At 40.5% G+C, this 19,596-nt stretch overlaps 1 protein-coding gene across 10 annotated transcripts in view; it reads right to left on the bottom strand.

Annotated features, from left to right (window-relative positions):
• Positions 1–397: 397 nt before the first annotated feature.
• LOC132104430 (transcription factor SOX-6-like) overlaps positions 398–19,596 on the bottom strand; it is a 156,932-nt gene continuing 137,733 nt past the window's right edge. For all 10 annotated transcript variants that reach the window (XM_059509934.1, XM_059509941.1, XM_059509950.1 and 7 more), the window contains 4 exons: positions 12,798–12,903; positions 6,382–6,555; positions 4,709–4,925; positions 398–3,712 (listed from right to left, as the gene is read on the bottom strand). In XM_059509934.1, coding sequence (XP_059365917.1) covers positions 3,403–3,712; positions 4,709–4,925; positions 6,382–6,555; positions 12,798–12,903 — 807 coding nt within the window. In that variant the 3' untranslated portion in view covers positions 398–3,402. The remainder of the gene's footprint in view (positions 3,713–4,708; positions 4,926–6,381; positions 6,556–12,797; positions 12,904–19,596) is intronic.

Raw genomic sequence — 19,596 nt, 5'->3', positions numbered from 1 at the left:
AGAGTACACTAACAACATAGCAAATGGCTGGTTGACTAAGCATGGAGCGCAAGGTTCATCACTGAAACACATGGAAATGAGATGCCTGGGTGTCTCAGCTCTGTCTCCAATACTACTCAATCAACAGGGATGTCAATTCAGCAACTACATGAGGTACAGTGAATTGTGTTTGTGATTTCAGTCTTTTTTCTAAGTACAATGACCAAACACACACACACACACACACACACACACACACACACATACACATACACATACACATACACATACACACACACACAAAGTAAAATACATAATTTATACTTCGGTAAGTATCAATGAACAAAAATAGAATTCTATTTTCCTATATTTACAATCAAAAAAAAGAAAGAAAGAAACTTTGTTTTGAGCTCCAATCCATTTTGAAATTTCACTTTTTATTCTTGTTCTCTGATTGTCCTTTAATTCTGTTCTACTGACACTTTTAGAGCCAATAATGGCTAATAAATACAATAAAATGTCTATATGCACTAGAGAGCTTCAATTACAATATACAACACAAACATACATGACCATCAAAATGTGCTACTGAAGTCCGGTGTGTCTCAGTTGGCCAGTCACTACGCGAGCCTCTCCGTCGAGTTTACTGCTCTCTCTCACCAAGGCAGCACTGGAGCTTAAACAAAGTGTTCATTCATCCCGTGTCTTTGCATAAATAAACAAAGTGTGTCAAAAGAAAAATTATTCAAATCTGGCAACTGTGAGGCGCGCTCACATGAGTCCAAACAGGTTGTTCGTGTCTGTGTTTTTTTTTCTTCCTCGCACAACGGCTTCACATTAGTCAGAATTGATAAAAATACCATTTATATCCAGTGCTTGTAACACTTTTGAATCATTGTCTCCATGTGAGATTGAAATTGTCTCTTTTTTTCTTTTTTATCTATACAAGCGCAATCAAGTTTCAGTCCCAACAACAGTCCTTTTATCTGCTACCAGCATACAGAACTGGCTTGGCATGGTCAAGGAAATATGTACAAATCCCGTACAAATCAACCAGTCCACCAGCAAACAGATATAACAGCTTTAAACAATAAACGTTGGCTTGTAAGCAGGGAAGAAAAAAAAACTGAATGCTGATGTCAAGGGACACCCAGCCAAGTATTGTACCTCATGTAAAAATCACGACAAACTTCAACAAAACCAATAAAATAAAAGGTACGGATACAAGCTTCTAAAGAAGTGCTTTAAACTTCGACGAATTAAGTAAATGCTTTTCAAAGAGGGGCGCTGGGGAGAAAAGTCAATGCTTCAACTGCTGGGAGAAGTAAGCTCTAAACAGCCATCGGTACCTTTTAGACCTTTGGAGGTAATGCAGTGACCAGCAGCCTCGCTGTGGCATTTCCTGTCTATTCTAATCTCTGGGTTACTGATGAAACAGACGGGTTCAAGGGCAAAGGCAAAATAGCAGGACTCATGCATTAATAATAGTGTATTTCAGATGATACCGACTCGTCAGTCATTTTAATAATCCCCCACAGCTTGATCTACTTGTTCCATCTGCTCGCTAGCACCTCGTGACTGCTTCTGGCCGTGGCCTTTCGAGAGTGTTTTGATGGAGGGAGGCCACAATAAACCACATGGGCTTCATTTCCATTGTTTGCTACCTTTCTACTGGGCACGGGCTGATGCCGGGAGCCAGATGGTAGCCCCTTGAGGCAGGGTGTGCACTGGGCAGATGTAAGGTGAGTGGAGGTGAATGGCACTCGCACCCTGTAGGAGCTTTCACTAGGGCCAAAGCCTATAACAAGAGGCCCTGACCACTGGCTGCTTCTTGGCTGTCCTTCCACATGGAAACATCCGGAGATCCATTTTGCTGCCGGAACGAGCAGATCATTTAGAACGCAGGATTGCCAATTATTTTTTTTTTCAAGTGCTCAAAAAAGATTGGATACAAGTGAAATGATTTAAATTGCCAAACAAAAAGGGCAGATTTGACTTTGTGAATTTTCAAATGTATGTTTCTTCACATATTTTGAAATAAATACAAAGTATCTCAAATCCAAGTACCCTTTGAAAATTTGGAAAATAAGTGCCATTGTTCGTTTAGTATATTTTCTCCTTAACCCTTTGCATGACTGGCCAAAACATCCTGATAAGCTGGACTTTCTCTTAAGACATAATGATTAACACACTGCAGAAGGTCAAAGGGCACACACTCTGCTTTAAGACTATTTCTGTCAGTTAAGATTACAATGTCTTCAAGACTTAAGCACAAACTTGCTGCATTGAAAAACGGGGCTAAAGACTAGTGTGTGTGTGCGTACATGTACAACAGCAACTTGTGATTGTAATACACCAAAGCTGCCTTTCGCTGCCTGTCCAATTCTGCAGATTGGATGCCATTTGGCCCCTTGGTATTCTGGCCTGATTACAATCACTGCAATTAAGAACTGAGCGGGTAAGACCGAACTAGACGACTGAGAGAAGACGAGGGCGGTGGTCGGGTGATCACTGCATTGAACCTCCTGGAGAACTATGGCATTCTTAGTTCCTGAGCATTTGGACATGGTAGTCAATGGAGAGCAGGGGGGGAAAAAGCGGGTGAGGAGGAAAAAAGTGGGCATTGTAAATAAGATTGCAAGGATTGTCTAAGACTCTGCAGTCTCTCCCTTAAGACTTTCAAATTTAAGATTTAAGAGCAGGAAGCTTATGATATGTTTGGCACATCTGAACTTTTAGTAGTATTAATAATAATAGTAATAATAATAATAATTACAACAAGAACACGAACAATAATAATGGGGAGTTTTAGGCTTTCCCTCTATGGTTCAGCAAATGTAAGGATTTCTTCAGTTTTATCGTTTTATGAAATGTCAAATGAAGTGTCGTCTTTTTCATTTTAAATAGTTCTGATTAAAAACATTCACAAGCTGTTGGCTGGTACAGCATACCTGAGTGAGATATAGAACCCCATCAAAAACAGTAATGTACGCTTCAAAAGAAAAAAAAATACATGTGTAAATCCGTTTGAATTGAAGTAAGACTGTACGTTATGCATTCATATGAAATGTTTCAATCAAAGTCAAGTCCTATTATTCCAAAATGTTGTAGGAAATACCCTAAATTGTCCATGATTAAAAGACAATAAAAAAATGTTTTCAATAAAATAACAATAAAAAAGCCAAAAATACAAATACAAACAAAGCCAAAATAAAACACAATCAAAATGTTTCACACTCGGAGAAACACTTAAGACCAACAGCTGTTAAATCTGCAGGAGCCACATCTGCATGCTAGCTCCCAAAATGTATATCATCAGAAACAAGTTTTTGGATTTCTTTTTTGTTGTTGTTGTTGTCCTCTTTTTCATCTTCTTCAGTCTTCTCACTTATAAAAGGATATTCTTCGCTAGCTGATTTCTCCTTAGATGGCACTGACCGGCTCCTGTGTGTCATTCTCACTGCTGTAGTCTGATTTGGGCTCGTCCTCAAAGTCCTCGTACATGTCCATCTCGTCCTCTCCGTTCACGGGGTGGTTAGACACCATGGTGCCTGGTTCCATCTTCATGTTGAAGGTGCTCTGGATGACGGGGATGGTGGGCTCGGGGCTGGCCGAGGCACTGGAGCAGTCTGATGTCATGTGAGGGGAGGGCGTTGTGGTCGTCATGGTTATGGCACCGGGGTAGACGACACCTGCGCTGGTGGAGATGGGGATCTGCGTCTGTGGCTGCTGCCTGATACAGAAGTGAAGAAACAGACTCATTTACACTTATGAAGTGCCAGTGTGCACTTTTTACAATGCTCAGAAAAGCTTAAGAGCTTTTAAGAGACAGATGACAAGTTTAACACTTCACAAGGAAAACAATTACAGTCTCGGGGAATTCCAGAATGGAAAGAATGCACAGAAGCACACAAAACGCTGGTCGAAAGCATAAAGCCTCAGGAGTTTTAAACGCTGGCTTGAATGGAATGTGCGCAGCCAGTAGTCCTGTAAAAATGATTCCCAATCAGTAACAGCGATTTGGGAACGTTTGTAAAAATGACACTCATTTCTTTCAGGGTGACAAAGCCAATTGGTTGGTAGAGACACAGTCTCCTGATCTTTAACAGGCTGATTGATACTCCAGCGCTTGTATTTCTTGCTGCTGAAGTGGAAACACCTGGAGTAGGCATTTTCTTCACTCACCACATGCAGTAAATTATAGAGTTGAGCTCCAAACATTTGCCCTGCAGCCCTCTTTACATTCATACTCGACTCTAATATTCTAAAATAATGGCTACGTTAGTCCTGCTGCCCCCGTTACCGTCTAAATGTGATGAACCACTACTTTCAGGCAGCTGAAAGAAAATACTATTTTGTCAATGGGATTCATCCCAGGGCCATATAGTGTATTTCCCACAAAAAAAGTATTTACCACAGCATATAATCACAAAGGGAGTGTGTTGACAACAAAAGGCTGTGCCCGCATTGCTTCGAAACATATATTAATATTAAGTGCGAGGGCTATATAATGTGACAAATGAGTTAAATGGTTGAGTTACTCCACTCAACTTGATTAAAGGGTTACTGGCTTTACACCAGGAGTTGGCACATGGTAGGAGTCATTACCTGCCTATTGTGAGAGCTCTAAGCTGGCTTTATTAACAGCGTGTAGGGGTTTAAGAGAGCGCAGGGCATCTTGGACAGCTTCCTGCTATTGTTCATGGCGTTTTTTCCATCGTGCACCTACCCCACAGTGAAGAACTGCCTCATTTCCTGCCTCCTCGACCTCATCATCTGCTTGTATTCGCCGATGCGCAGCTTCTTGCCATCGATGATGCAGGTGCGCTTGGGTCGGGGCTTGTACTTGTAGTTTGGATACTTCTCCAGATGGATCTTGCTGAGCCGTGCCTGCTCCTCATAATATGGTTGTTTCTCCTGGTTTGTCATGCCCTTCCAGCGAGATCCTGTTGACCACAGGTCATGAGTGAGAAATTATCAGTCTAATTATATTTTGTAGCTACATTGCATTTTATTTTAAACTTGCTTTAATTAAATACAATTTAATAAAATGTATAAAACATTTTTTTTTCATGGAGAAAGAATGGCTTCTAATTATGCTTTATAACTAAAAAACAATATATACGTATATATATTATAAAAACATATGCATGAATTTAATATATTTTAACAAAACTAATAAAGTAAACAATGATATTAAAATGTATTTGTACATTTAGAGACAAAAAGAGCACATGTACACTAAAATAACTGCATTATTCTGAGGCAAGCGCTGCTTTTGTGAATGAAGGGAAACAGCATTACTGTTACCATTTCTGCATTAGTGAAAACAACAGGCTAGTAAATATCTCCAGCCTTCAGAAACGTCCGGGCTGACGGGTCTTTTAGTTGCTGTGATCTATTGACTCTCTGGACTGGGGGACAAGACCCATTTAGCCCTGTCATTTTTCATGACAAACACTGCCCACGTGACAAGCCACTAAATCCATCTAATTGAGCTGCTCCTACAGGCATCAAGCCATCAAGTTTAACCGCGCTCGTCTGTTTGAGATGCATTGAATTGTGTGGAATTACTTGCAAAAGAAGATTAGGCAGGTGTGTGGTAATAGCCTGAACATCTTGTTCACAGCATATGTTTTGCTTAGTAGCTAGCCAATGCTGAGATGCTTGTCTATTGATTGTTAAGAGTGGAAAATGCAGGCGTGGTGATATGCATTTGCTTATTTTGTGCAATTCAAGGTCCGGTGTGCTACAGCTGAAATATCTAGTCAATCAACATAACACTCAGCCTTTCTTAATGGTTCAATTCAGCTACATTTTAGCCTTGTAAGTCTTGGTTTTGGTCCAGAACAGTGGACTGTTTCAGTTTGGTAAAAACAGACCCTCCCTTTACCTGAACAGAGGTTCAGTGTTTCTGCTGTCCTAATTCATGCTGATATTATCGGTGTATTTATAAGGATATATTATTCAAAGAATTTTTGAGGGGGAATTTGTAAATCCCACATACAAAATTCCATTAACCATGTTCCAATCTATGTGTGTGTGTGTGTGTGTGTGTTTTTTTTTAGCATTTCAATTGTATGGAATTTGTAATGCAAATACAAATTATGCTCCCTTGATACATTATTTCATCAGATGACATGGGCTTAAACTACAATGGAAACAGATTTAATTCATTTCTAAATGCACATCACTAAAAGTCATGTGACTTTGCTTCGAGTCTGCTTATTTTACTTTGGAGGGTGCTCCACATTTTCAGCAGTTTCTGAAGCCCTCTACAGTAGTTCTCTGGATACCATTTCATTTTATTGTTATGGAGCATGGCTTAGTTGTAAACGGAAAGACTAACACAGACACACGCCATGGCTGCTGGTCGTGACTGATTTAGGGGCTTTGACTTACCCAAGATTTTGCTGATGTTGGAGTTGTGCATGTCTGGGAAAGCCTGAAGGATTTTGCGGCGCTCATCTTTGGCCCAGACCATGAAGGCATTCATTGGCCGTTTGATGTGAGGTTCATTGCTGTTCCTTCCTCGGGGTTCCCTGTAGACCCGTGCATCGGTAGTGCTGACGCCTCCTGTTGGCCAACAATAATACTGATGTAGTTTATCTGCAGAGCCATTTAGTTCCTTACACCCTAGGAACACCAGAGCAAGAAGGAGAAAGCGAGTGCGGACCATTAATCAACTTAGTAGTGCAGTGCATCCTTCAGCACATCAGAGTGAATGGAGCTGAACCAGAGAACCTGGGTTTGGAGAAATCCCAAGAGGCCTGCAGCTGTACCATATACTCCAGGCTGTCCATCCCAGAACTAGATGGGACAAGCCCTTGTTTTCCAGTTTAGAACAAGACACCACTGTGGATCGAGGAACTCCTAATGAGTAAAAATTAGCTGAAACCAGACGAGGAGGACCCTGACTATATTGCAGTTTAAATATTTGGTCTGGGTCACAACATTCGTACATTCGAACAGCCGTACATTTCTGGATGACTGTCGTAATGTTTCTCCTGCTATGAGTAATAACGGTAATGCTCTGAATAACAAATGTGGCATAAGGGTGTTTGTGTAAGAGAGGTAAAATTAGAAGAGAGGATCACTGCCAATGTTGTGACAAAACATATATCTCCATGTGATTGCTTTCAGTGTGCTAATACATACAGAGTCTGACAAAGTTCAGACCTAGTGGTTAAACATTGGATGGTACCCGAAAGGCTGAAGTATAGTATAATATAGTATAGTAAACTAAAGTAAAATTAAATAAAAAAAAAAATGGCAAAAACAGGTTTTTCTATTAAAATGATCATGATGAGGTTTTACACACTTATTCGTATGCAGACTTTACAGCAGAGTGAAAATGATTCTGTTTGCATACGCATTTGCTTCCTTTTATATGTAAGATGTGAAAGAATTAAATAAAAGCTGTATGAATATTTCAACAAACAAAAACATGTTGATAAACCAGGCTTGAAAATAAAACAAACAAACAAAAAATAAAAAGCCTTCCCATATGCTACGATACATCTTTAATGATCCAAAAACTGGAAAAGAAGGCTTGGAATCAGTCATGAATATTTTATCATCCACATGTGATGTGTATTCATTAGGACCCTGAAACTTCAAGTCTTGGCACACGGTACCTGCTTTTGATTTCTATTATCACTAGTGTTGATAAACAAAATAAAATCTCTAGCTAAGTAATGGATCTTGGCACTACACCGCTATCAAAGCACTGGGATACCGAGATTATTCTGAGGGCAGCGCGTTGCTCTTAGGAGGAGGAGCTGGAAAATAGGCAATGTTGGAGAATTACCTTCTCTATTCACGCACACACACACACTTGTGCCATATTGGGGCCCTGAGAGAGTCTAAATTTGAGGCAGCCAGCAGGAGGCTCTATCCTCCAGGCCCTGCTGGGCAGAATGGCTTTGCCCGGGGTCCAAAAGATCCATTTAGACATGTCATGTTTAACAATCATAATAATCCAGAAAGGGATGCTGTTTATCTGGCTGCCCAGCTCCACACAGTCATGGTGCATCAGTCAGGGTCTCTCTGATCTTGCCTCTCCACAACTTTGTACCACCAAACACACTATAAGCAGCTTCCTGGTCCCAGCCCCTTCCGTTGGGATTATACGATGACGGCGTTCCCCACACAGTACATTAATTTCATTTAGCACGCGCTCACCGTGCAGGATAAATTGATTTCACTTTGTTTGGCTTTGACAGCCATGTTTATTGTGCAATGAAATGTAGTGTGGCGTAGGGCTGAGAGTATCCATCAACGCTGGGCAATCTGCTGACTGCCGGGGCCAGATGAAGGCATTCATTACCTTGCCAACCCCAGCTCACTCGCTCGGTTACCTCACCCCAGACACGACCGCCACTGTCTGTTCAGGGGGAGGGGGATGGCCGGCTCTAATTTACGATTGGCCCTGTGCCATTACTTTACCACTGACACTGATTCAGCAATTTATATACTGGCATACATGCAGATATAGGCAGAGGTGAGCAGCTTATATGCAGGAGCCCAGCTGCTGGACTTTTAAATTGCAGATCGGATTCATTTCTCTGTTTCACTGAGAGAGGGCGAGAGCCACCAGGGTTGGTTGTATTAATCATCTCATGCTCTATTGTTGCTGTAGTGTGTCAGCAGACAGATTCAGTGCTCTCTGTCATTTGAGCAGACACGCAGGAATAAGAGACGAATTACAGAGTGTCAGTGCTCTGCAGGACGGGACGAGCAGCAGCCCCTGGCACAGAGCCTTGTCCTGGACCCCCCCCCCACTCCATTGCAATCATGATGTGCCTTAATCAAAAGCAGCCAAAGAACTGTCAGCGGTGAGGTAGGATCGTGCGACGCCACCCCGTATCCACAACATGCAATTTACAACCCTCTGCCTTTTTTTCTAGCTTGTTGTTGTTTAATAAGAAAGCTTACATGCTTCTGACATTTACAAATTAGCATTAATTGACATTTTCCCCCTGTGCGGCTCTTTTAGGAAGCACCTAGTTAGGTGTTTTATTGTGTAAATAAATGCAGATGTTTCAGGATGCCACGGGAGACCCCCTGAGGTGCGTGAGGGTGGGCGGGCGAGACGGCAGGAGGCTTCTAATCGACTTTATTGTGATTTATGAGCCCCGGTGCCCAACATGACAGAGCGATACAAGAATCTCTATTTAATTTGTCTCTCCCGGTGAACAGGATGGAGAGTGGAGGGGGACTGTATGAATTACAGAGAAAGAGAGAGAGTGCTCGCGTGGAAGTGTACGAGCGAAAGGGGCCCCACGGACTGGCACACCTGCCTGCAGCAGGTCCAGACTCGACATTACACGGAACGGAGCCAAAAGGCTGAGCCTCTCAGGCTCTCGCTGCAGCTAGCCTTTTGTTCTGAGGGCACACACAGACTGTCACTCAAGAATCCGCTTGGAAAACAAGCAACAATCACGCAAACCTGCCAGGCTCTCTACAGACGATCCAATAAAGAAAGAGACGCCATTCTGCAAAGGTATTCAGTGCTGACAATGAGAGTCTCTCCTAATGCGCACAGACAGAAACGACACAATGCTCTGCTCTCCCATTCATGTCAGCACTCATATTCTGCTAATTAAACAGTTACAACTTACATGTGATTGAAGCCCAACACTTTAATGTGCCAATTGTTGAGTTGATACCCAGCTTGATTATTGGAATTCTGCTCTGTGTGTAAGAGAGAGTATAAACGGACAAATGCATGACTTGTCAGCGCATGTTTCTTTAAGCTATTGTTTCTCATGCATCTTGCCCTGGATGTTGTAAGGTCTTGAAGAGGGACATGCTAAATTCCTTTTTGCACTACACCATTTCAGAGACTGCCGATGAAAGGAGTCCTGGGCTGACATGCAGACTATAGAGACAGAAAAACTGGATAAAGAACCGGCAGTGGGAATGCTGGGAAAACATAGACAGACACAAGACACACAAACACGAGTTCCTAATTCAAATGGTACTTTATTTGCTTGCCATATATTATGCTATATTACTTTATATGTGACAAATTGTTTTTTTGTATTCAAATAAATAAATAAATTAAATAAAAAATAAAAAAACTGAAAGATTAAAATTCAAAAGTTTTTAAGTTGTTTTTTTAATCTGTCAGTAAAGCCAGTAATATTTATTTAATTACATTTATTTAGCAAGGACACACTGAATTGATTACAGTGAAGACAAGTTTTGATGTTACATAAGATTTCTCCTTGAAATGATTTAATTTTACATTTCTATTAATCCAAAAATTTTATCATGATTTCCACAAAAGCAAATTGGCATATTAGAATAATTTCTGAAGGATCATGTGACACTGAAGACTGAAGAGTAATGGCTACTGAAAGCTTTGCTTTGCCATTACAAGAATAAATTACATTTTAAAATGCATAAAAAAATGGTTATTTCAATTTTTTTATAATATTTCACAATATTACTGTTTCTATGTATTTTTATCAAATAAATGCAGCCTTGATGGCCATACAAGACTTTAAAGATTCATAAAAAATAATAATAATAATAAAAAAAAAACCTTTTTGAATAATAGTGTAGATCCTTGTATATTCTGTGTTCTTGTTATGACATCATATGGTGCCATTTATCATTCTCCTTCATAAAACGATCGTCTAACACACAAAAATGTCTGATTGAGCTTTCGGTTCCTTTGCTTTGACTGCAGTGAACCTCAGATTACTACCCTATGATAATTCAGTGATAACCTTGCCACAATTTAACTATATGCATAAATAATGCAGCATTAACATAGCTCAGAGATCACATAGTCAAGCCGTTAATCAAAACTGGCCAACATTCATTTTGGCCGGCATTGTCTCAAAAGTGTGCTGATATTACCTCGACTTCCTGCTCCTGGAATCTCTCAACACAACACATCCTTTCTTCTGCTAAGACCCCCGTCTGACAGAGATAGTTTAAACACACGCACGACCCCAGTCTTTCAGCAAACAAAACTCATACACTGCCATATGTGAATGAACAAAGGGGCCATACTAAAGCCTCTTGTGGTATTAGTTAATGTTTTTCATCTGAGCTTAAAAAGACCTAATGACTTTGTGGTGAGTTGATGCATGTGGCTCGTGGCTTTTTGCAAAATGAAAGAAATTCTATCTATTTCCATACCACACCGTTATTTTCCAATGGCCTCTCTCTCTCGTTAGAGCTCTGGCAGCTGTTAATTTGGTTGCTGCATGCTTTGCAAATATTAGTTCAAGCAACCTAAAGATTTCTGCGAGTTACAGCAGTGACAGAGAGCTGTTTTACACCCTGAGCCTTTTCCAATATAACGTGCCTTTTCAGCGGGCAGGACCTCAAGTACAAGGAAGCACACGGCCGTTACGGACCCACTCAGTAATTTTCCTCTGCTCTCCATGGCAGTTACTGTATGAGTCTGTTTGCCCTGTTAAAGTGTCAAGAATTGTAATTCTCAAATGGTAGTTCACTACTAAGCTGATAAATCATTTAAAGTGCATTAAAAAAATAGCTAGCTTATATTGACGAAACCCCAAAGCTTCTGAACAAAGTAGTGAAATAAAACAAAGACTAGTGGCAAATAAACAGGATAAAGAGTTGCCTTTTTTTAAGCGTAGGTATCGCATACACAGTGCTCACATTCCTCAAATGTTCAGGGAGAGGAATGGAATTTGTTTGACTTGGTCAATCAAAAAAAGGTTCTAAACACAAAAAACACAAGTAAACACTCCATGTTTCCCAACGGGCAAACACATTCTCCTTGTAAAAGAGACTATTTAATGTGGGGCGTATCATCATAAAATGCAGTTCACATCTTTCATCTCGATGTGTTTGCGGGAAGATGGAGATGGGGATGGCTCTGAGAACTCACAGTGGCGCCTGTCCACTAAGATGAGAAACCTCTGTGGCCTTCTAATCCTGTCTGTACTGGGAGTAAACTGATGGGATGTTCTCTGTTCCTTCACCTCCACTTAGGACTTTAAAGGAACTCTGCATCACTTGGGTGGATGGGTGCCCTCAACCCTGCCCCTGACTGTTCTGGAGCCCACAGGAGACGGGTTCCCACTGTGTTAGAGGACCCAAGGACCCAGCTTTCTCACTGATCTAAGAGGGGTGGGACAGGCTTCTTGGCGGGAATCGGCTCTGGTCTGGTTAGAGCAGATCATGCCAGACCAGAAAAACTGCATCTCTAAACCTCTATTTACAGATTTGATTTCTACGCAGCCAAAATAAATAATTGATGCTTTAGAAAGTGCATAAACAAACATAGTTATGTGAGGCAGATCATCTTACAGGATTTAAAGGCTTATTGTAAAAAACGTATAACACAATTGTAAAAAACGTAAAAACAAAATGTTTTTATTTCTTCATATATTGGCTGTAGATTTCATGGGAACTGTTACACTTATTTCACACAGGAAAAACACTGGCACATATCAGCGAGTTGTTTATGAACAGGGTGACAAAAGGAGCTGACGCCTTGTCATGTAAGTTCTATCATCATTTACACCTCCACGCCCAGCACATCAAACATGAGCTGTGGCAGCAGAGCCTGGTCTTGGAGAAGGGCCAGCATTGTCATCAAGGACTAGCTGTGAAAACTTTAAATACAGCCCTGCTCACTGCATTACCCCCATCAGCTTTCCCTGACACTGGCCAAGCAACTGTGGAATCCAAACAATCTGATCATGTGACTGAACTGTACCTGACCTCATTCCTCACTGGAGTCGAGACGCAAGGGTACAAAGCACAACAAAGAGAATAAGTGAGCAGTCATGTTATGTATTCAAACATCACAAATAGATACTTACCCTCGAAATCCTCTGGCCTGGTGAGGTCGATGACTCTGTGACCAATCTTTCCATCCTCGCCTATTTTGCCCAGGTGATGGCCCAGGTTATCGTAATGAGACCTCTCCTGAATAAATGACAAAAAAATTGTGTTCAAATACAGCTTCCTGTCTACAGATATTTAGTGGTTTGTCCTTATGCAACCACGTTGCATACTAAAATGTGTGATTAAGAAAACTTGTATTGTACTTGGCTTGTATTCACTTAACTTAACATGAAACTTGCCAGCTTCGTGTTGCTTAAATTAGAGCAGTCTGGGAAATTATGTTTTTCCACAATTCTACAATGACCATAACATTAAATAATTAATTTAATAAATGTAGCAAGTTACTACTACTACTTAAATTTCAATACATCGATGCGCACAACCCTGCAGGACACACATGCTCTTCACATGCATTTTGACGGGCCCATATCAAGTCATCTTTATCACAGCTGTAGTCTCTTACTGTCTTCATCTGTAGGGACTTGTACCGATAAGAGTCTGGAACACTCTACTAAAAAGGAAACAACACACTGAAAGATCCTGAGCACACAATGCAGCCTGGGACCTCCAGTGAAACGTTAAGCTTTTTTTTCTTTTTCTTTTTCGGCTCTCTAATCTTTGCAGTACATGCCCCTCTCTCTGCTGCCCTGAGCTTCCTGTCTATCATTTATTCAAGGCTCATGCTTGGAGGAACATGCCATGTTTTCCCTTTTGTCGTGTTGCTTTCTGTTCAGATTAAACTTGGCATCATGTCGCACTTGATGCACAATAAACCCCTGTCATTCCTTGCCCGTGCAACAATATTATATGTCATGTCCGTGTGCATTTACAGAATAAAATAACAGCTTTTGGGGGGCCCTCCTGAATGGTTGCAGCACATTAGACTTAATGTATTATGCAGAAGAAGAGGGCCGACTGCTGCTCGGGCCCATTGTTAAATGACCTAGTTCTGCCGTGAGTGCAGCAGGGCATTACTGGAGGCCCGTCTCGCTCTCTCTAAAGACACTTTGGACACTTTGACTCTGCATGATACAAGTAATCTCTCCCCCCTCCGATCAGGCCAGGAAGATGCTAAAAGCAAAGTGAATTACGGTGAGTCGACCCCAGAGCGTTTGTTCTTCTCCCAGGGTGTGCATTCAGTCTCAGGCGAAAGGTGTGCTTGAATTGTCTTTTCTTTAGAGAATGCCTATCACACACAGTTTGAACAAACACTTGGGCGGCCTCCCAACACAATGCTAACAGCTCCCCTGCTACAGACGCAGACACAGATACCGACGTACACATTAATCTTTCAGCTGCGCTGCTTTGGACGTTTTGCTCGTTTGTTTGTTTTCTGTTCTTTTTGCCACTGGGGAGCCCGTGGAGCGTGGAAGCTCTTCACACGGCAAAAGATTATCCCTCTGGCTCAAACTGTCAATAGCTCATTACAATAGTGGCTTACTCAGGATGATTCTGTGCTTATTGCTGTTGTCACTTTAAACAGACTTTATTATCACTGAGGGGCAAATTCACTTAACATTCCAAGCATTTGTTATTTCAGTATAAAAACCTGTGTGACGTTCACTAACCACCTGCAATCAAGTTTACAAAAGGTTCTAAACGCACTTACAGTAACTAGCCCTGTAAATAATTAAATGACATAACTGTCATTCTTTTCAGTGCAAACATGCATTTTTTTCTGTCAGTTAGGCTTATTATAGATTATTTGGTAACATTTTATTTTGATGGTCCCTTATGAACATTCTGTTGACAATAAATAATGCTGCACCTACATGTCTACTAACACACATTAGAGTATTAGAAAAATTTCTGCTTAATATCTGCTAACTCTTTATTGTAATGGATAGTCAGAAGACATTTTACTGACTATAAGTAACTTTGCAAGTACATGTCAAATTCTAACCCTAACCCTACCAGTCTCCTAATACTCTACTAACACTAATTACAGTTAGTAGGTATAGGTGCGTCATTACTTATAGTCAACAGAATGTATTAAAGAGGTTGTGACATGGGTCTTTTTGGTTTGTTTTATTATGTTAACTTAGGTGCAATTATAATATTACTATAGTTTTATGGACAAAAAACTTTTTTCTACTTTAAAAGTTCATTGTAACTGCCCACTGTTATGATTGGCTAACACGAGTGCCTATGCATTAATTATTAATGCCCCCTAGTCAAAACACATGCCGAACTGTTTCATTATGAATTAAACTGCAATCAACATTTTAAAAAGTAGCTTTTACATGAAATACATTACTTATACAGTTTATGACGTCATTGTTGGGTCCCGAATATTTGGCATGTCCTGATCTTTGAGCAAAAGTGATGCCACCTTGCCCCATAGGATCCAAATGAGCTGTATTTGAAGCTTGATTAAATAAATGCTTTGTTTATAATGGGGAGGATGTCTTTAGCTATGAAACTACAGGAAGATCTCTTATATGCCAGAAGATCAATATAAATTTGGATTCTCATGTCATCACCCATTTAAAGGGAACATCAAAATAAAGTGAAACCAATTATTTTAACTATTTTCATATGGATATTTACACTGCTGTTTAAAAGTTTGGGGATCAGTAAGTTTTCTTTGCAAGAAATTAATACTTTTATTCAGCAAGGATGCATTAAATTGACAAAAAAAGTGACACTTAAGACATTTCTAATGTTCCAGATGAGTCAGATTTTTTTTAAAAATGCTTTTCTTTTTTAAATTTATATTCAGAAATCTGAAGAAAAAAAATAACTATAAAATATTAAGTAGTACAGTAATTTTCTACATTGATAATTATAAGAAATGTTTCTTCAGCACCAAATCAGCATATTAGAGTGATTTCTGAACGATCATGTCACACTGAAGACTGGAGTAATGGCTTCTGAAAACTCAGCATTGCCATCACAGGAATAAATTGCATTTTAAAATATTTATTAATGGAAAATTAATATTTCTTTCATATTTTACAATATTACTGTTTACTGTACATCCCAAACCTTTAAATTGTAATGTACATTGTATTTAGAAAATCCGGCATGTTTATTTGCCTCAAATAACATTGCGCTATTACTCTCCATTGAAAGCAGGCCTTAAAACAATAATTGCTGCTTTAAGCTGCCACAAATCCATTCAGTATAAAATGTCTGAATTATCTTTTATTTGCCTACTTTATAACAGCCACGTGCCCAAAAAGTAATACAAGTATCTGTTACTGATTTGGTTCCCTCTGAAAATTATTATTAGTACTCAAAAAACACAGAACAAGCATCAGAGGGACAGAAAGACGAGCTGTAGAGAGAGTATTGCAATTTCCCACCACCACGCTTGATGGAACAATCATTATTTATGGCCATCTGAGTGATTGTGATGTACAATTAACCACTACCTGCTTATGGCCTGTCATTAAGAGCTGCTCGTCTTGACTCTGCCTGGCTTATTTAAGTGTTTTCTAATTATGAAATATGTAGCGGCTCCCGCTGGGCTCAAGCGGCTTTGTAAAAATAAGTTGGAGTGCTATCTTGGTGTGCCACGCTCGTGTGAGGTCTCCTACACTGCTGTATTCATCACCAGACCGTATTATTGCACTTAATGAAAGAGCTGCAGCACCCAATGACAAATTGACTGATGTGTGATTAGTCGCACAAGCGATGGCCGATGTGCCGTGGATTGTCCACTGGGGAAGGGCCCAATAACTGCAGAGTGTGTTCGTTTGTGGATGGTGGTGGTGGTGGGGGGGGTGGGGGGGGTTATAAATGACTTGCTTGTGTCATCCCTCCTCCCCACTCTGTTAGCTCTCTCTGATCAATCAACTCCTTTTATAAAGTCATGATCATTAAGCATCAGTTTGGGGAACAAGGGGCATCAATCACTGAGTTTCATTAAAAAACGGATTAGGCACTAAACTCTAATTTTCCAGAACAATAATTAAAGAATTAGCCAGACGGGAACTATTGTACATGAAAACCAGATTAGACACTTCAGTGTCTCGGGTCTAACTTAATAGAGTGAGATAGAAAGTTCATTCATGCCTAGGAAGTGCTGATATCCACATGAGAGAGTAACACTGTTTACAGTGCACATTAAAGAGTCTGTAATTGAGAAAGTGAATATGAACATAAAAACTGATGTGCACACCTTCAAACATAGTACAATGAATTTCCATTAAATTTAATATACTATGTTTTATATACCTATTGGTTGTAACTTGTAATTTATATCGTAGCATTATCAAGAGAAATAATCTATATGCATAACATCAGGCTTTTTGTTTAAAGACTCGGGCTAAAGCGCATTTACTACTGTCTGCATCAAGTGCTGTGATAAATCAATGGCATTTTTATTATTTTATGGTGTCATTAAATTTTTACTGATTACTTTGCCACAGAAGAGCAGTAAAGGGTATGTACCATCCTGAAAAAGGACCGTCCAGCCAGGCAAATGTTCACCATTGTGCAATAAAGGATATTTATAATGTGCATTACAGCAGCGAGATGGCAAGAGCTTAAAGTCTCCGCAAGAACAGAGAGAAGGAGAAAGGGAAAGTGTGGTTAGGGAAATAAAAAAACCCCAGAAACAATGCAAAAAAGAAAAGAAAAGATGTCATGGTACACGTTGTGCCCCTCCCAAGCTAACCACGACCTATCTGGCACACGGCTGGCCCTTCCCTCAAATGAGTTCGGCATGCAGACTTCATTCCCACATTTAAAATTACAACCACACAGTCCTAAGCTGAAGTGGAAAAAAGACACCCACAATAATCTACCCTCCACTATCCTTTTTTTCCCCTCTATCCTCAAATTCAGTTACAGAATGCATTTTGTTTCGACGAAGGAGGGTTGCATGGTGAAGTAATAACACAGAAGGGCCGATGGCAAGGCTGGTGGAACTTCTGAACATCTGGAGGGGAGCCAGAGCGAGGAGAGGGCTTTAATCAGGCCGGCCGCAGAACATGTGCCTGAGGACTGCAGCGCTGCCCGCAGATTCTGTGTATTTTGGGCAGAAGCGCATTGTGCTGGTGTCTACCCTCTACTTACACATCACACTGCCATAGAGTGATGCTTTTCCTCTGGTAAAAATAGTCTGGCTTCAGCCATATGGCCTTGAATTGTTCCAGCTGGGTCCAGATAACGTCAACTTTGAGACAACCAAAGACTGACCTTGGCTGCACAAGCATGTCAATTTAGTAATCTGACTTTACAGTTGCCAAGTGCACATGGCTAATATCATAACCTGGTTAAAAAAAAAAAACCCAATGGTCAAGTGAATAACTGTTTGTTCTTTGACCTTGCCTGGATTCTGAATGCTGAAAAATAGAGTGTGTTCTGTCAGTTCCACACCTGGCTGAGAGATCCAAGTGATAGAATAAATAAAGGGAAGCTTTGAAATCCTATTACAATGAGTGTGTATATACTTGGTACAGTTTACTTCAGCTGTCTGTATTGAAAGCAAGGCCCTGCAGCATACGTCTAATTCTTCTTTCATCTGCTTTCAATTCCCGCAGTAACCAATCACAATGTTATTTATAATTGTGCAGCTTTCCAGTAGTTGGTAGTTTTGAAACGTTTAGTCTAAAGCGCATGCAGTTGTGCGCCGAACCCAGAGTTCCTTTCATGCGGTCGCTCAGTTTTTATACTCGAGCCTCTAGGCTCCCAGAGCGGGCACTGGTAGAACGTGTCTGAGGCTGCGACCTCCCTCCTCTCCTGGGCATCTAATGCTGGATTTTTTTTTTTTTTTTTACCTTGCAGTGCCACTTTATCTGAAAACACTGACATGAGAAAACTGTGACATCTACTTACAGTCTTTTTTTTCTAAAAAAACCCCCAAAAGATTAAACCATAACCAAAACCGACAACTCGCTTGCCTATAAAACAGAACAATTTACCTACAACACCTGAGACCTTTTGACATCACGGGGGAAATGAAGTATTTTATAAATGTCCATCCCTCAGCTGTAAAAGAAACTCTGCAGCGCTGTTTTTCTATACTCCTAGGGTAAGAACATCGGCGCTGGATTTTTTTGTATGGGTTTTCTACTTTAAATGACCCTGAACTGTTCACTGGGTCCTCAAGGATCTGTCAAGAAGGACCTTGCTTTCTCTGCTCTTATCACACAATCTATTTACAATAATGGACACTCTGAATCGCATGATCCGAGAGACAGAGGGTTCTTTATGCACCTGTTCAGAGGGGTTCTGTCCAAATATGGTGGCACATAAATGACCTATTGTAGCCTATTCTTTACACCGGCTTTGTTGCAGGATATCTGGCGTAAGCAGAGCCTCACAGGTCTAGAGTATGGGGCCTTCTTTTGCATTTTTGAATGAGTGCCCTGTTTTGGCCATTTGTGTGATTTTACGCAACCGCAGTGTAAAATCAGCTGAGCTTCTGTCATGTCTTATCTAAGGGAGAAAAATACTGAAGAGTAAGTGCACAGTGATGTTTTAAAACTAGCCTGAGACATGCGCCCACCCTCACGCATTGCTAAAAAAGGCACTATTTATATACCCAAACAAATGGAACAAAGAATTAATGTAAGCAATACTTAACAATGACACATGCTGGCTATGGGTAGTGCTTGAGTTTAGAATATAATCAAATTTTGGACGGCCAAAGCCATGTATGGCAGGATTTACTTTGCGGCCAAAAATAACCTATGCTGGCAATTTCCAAGACAGCAGCAGAAAAAGGGGTAGAAAATTGCTCCCAGGGCTGCAGAGCAGACAAGATTATACCCCAAGTCTTTGTAAAGGGAAGCGTGAATAGACCCCTAACACTCACACGCG

The sequence above is a fragment of the Carassius carassius genome, chromosome 2 (assembly GCF_963082965.1).
Source record: "Carassius carassius chromosome 2, fCarCar2.1, whole genome shotgun sequence".
Classification (NCBI taxonomy): domain Eukaryota; kingdom Metazoa; phylum Chordata; class Actinopteri; order Cypriniformes; family Cyprinidae; genus Carassius; species Carassius carassius.
The sequence above is the reverse complement of the archived record's forward strand: the minus strand, read 5'-3'. Positions and strand labels throughout refer to the sequence as shown.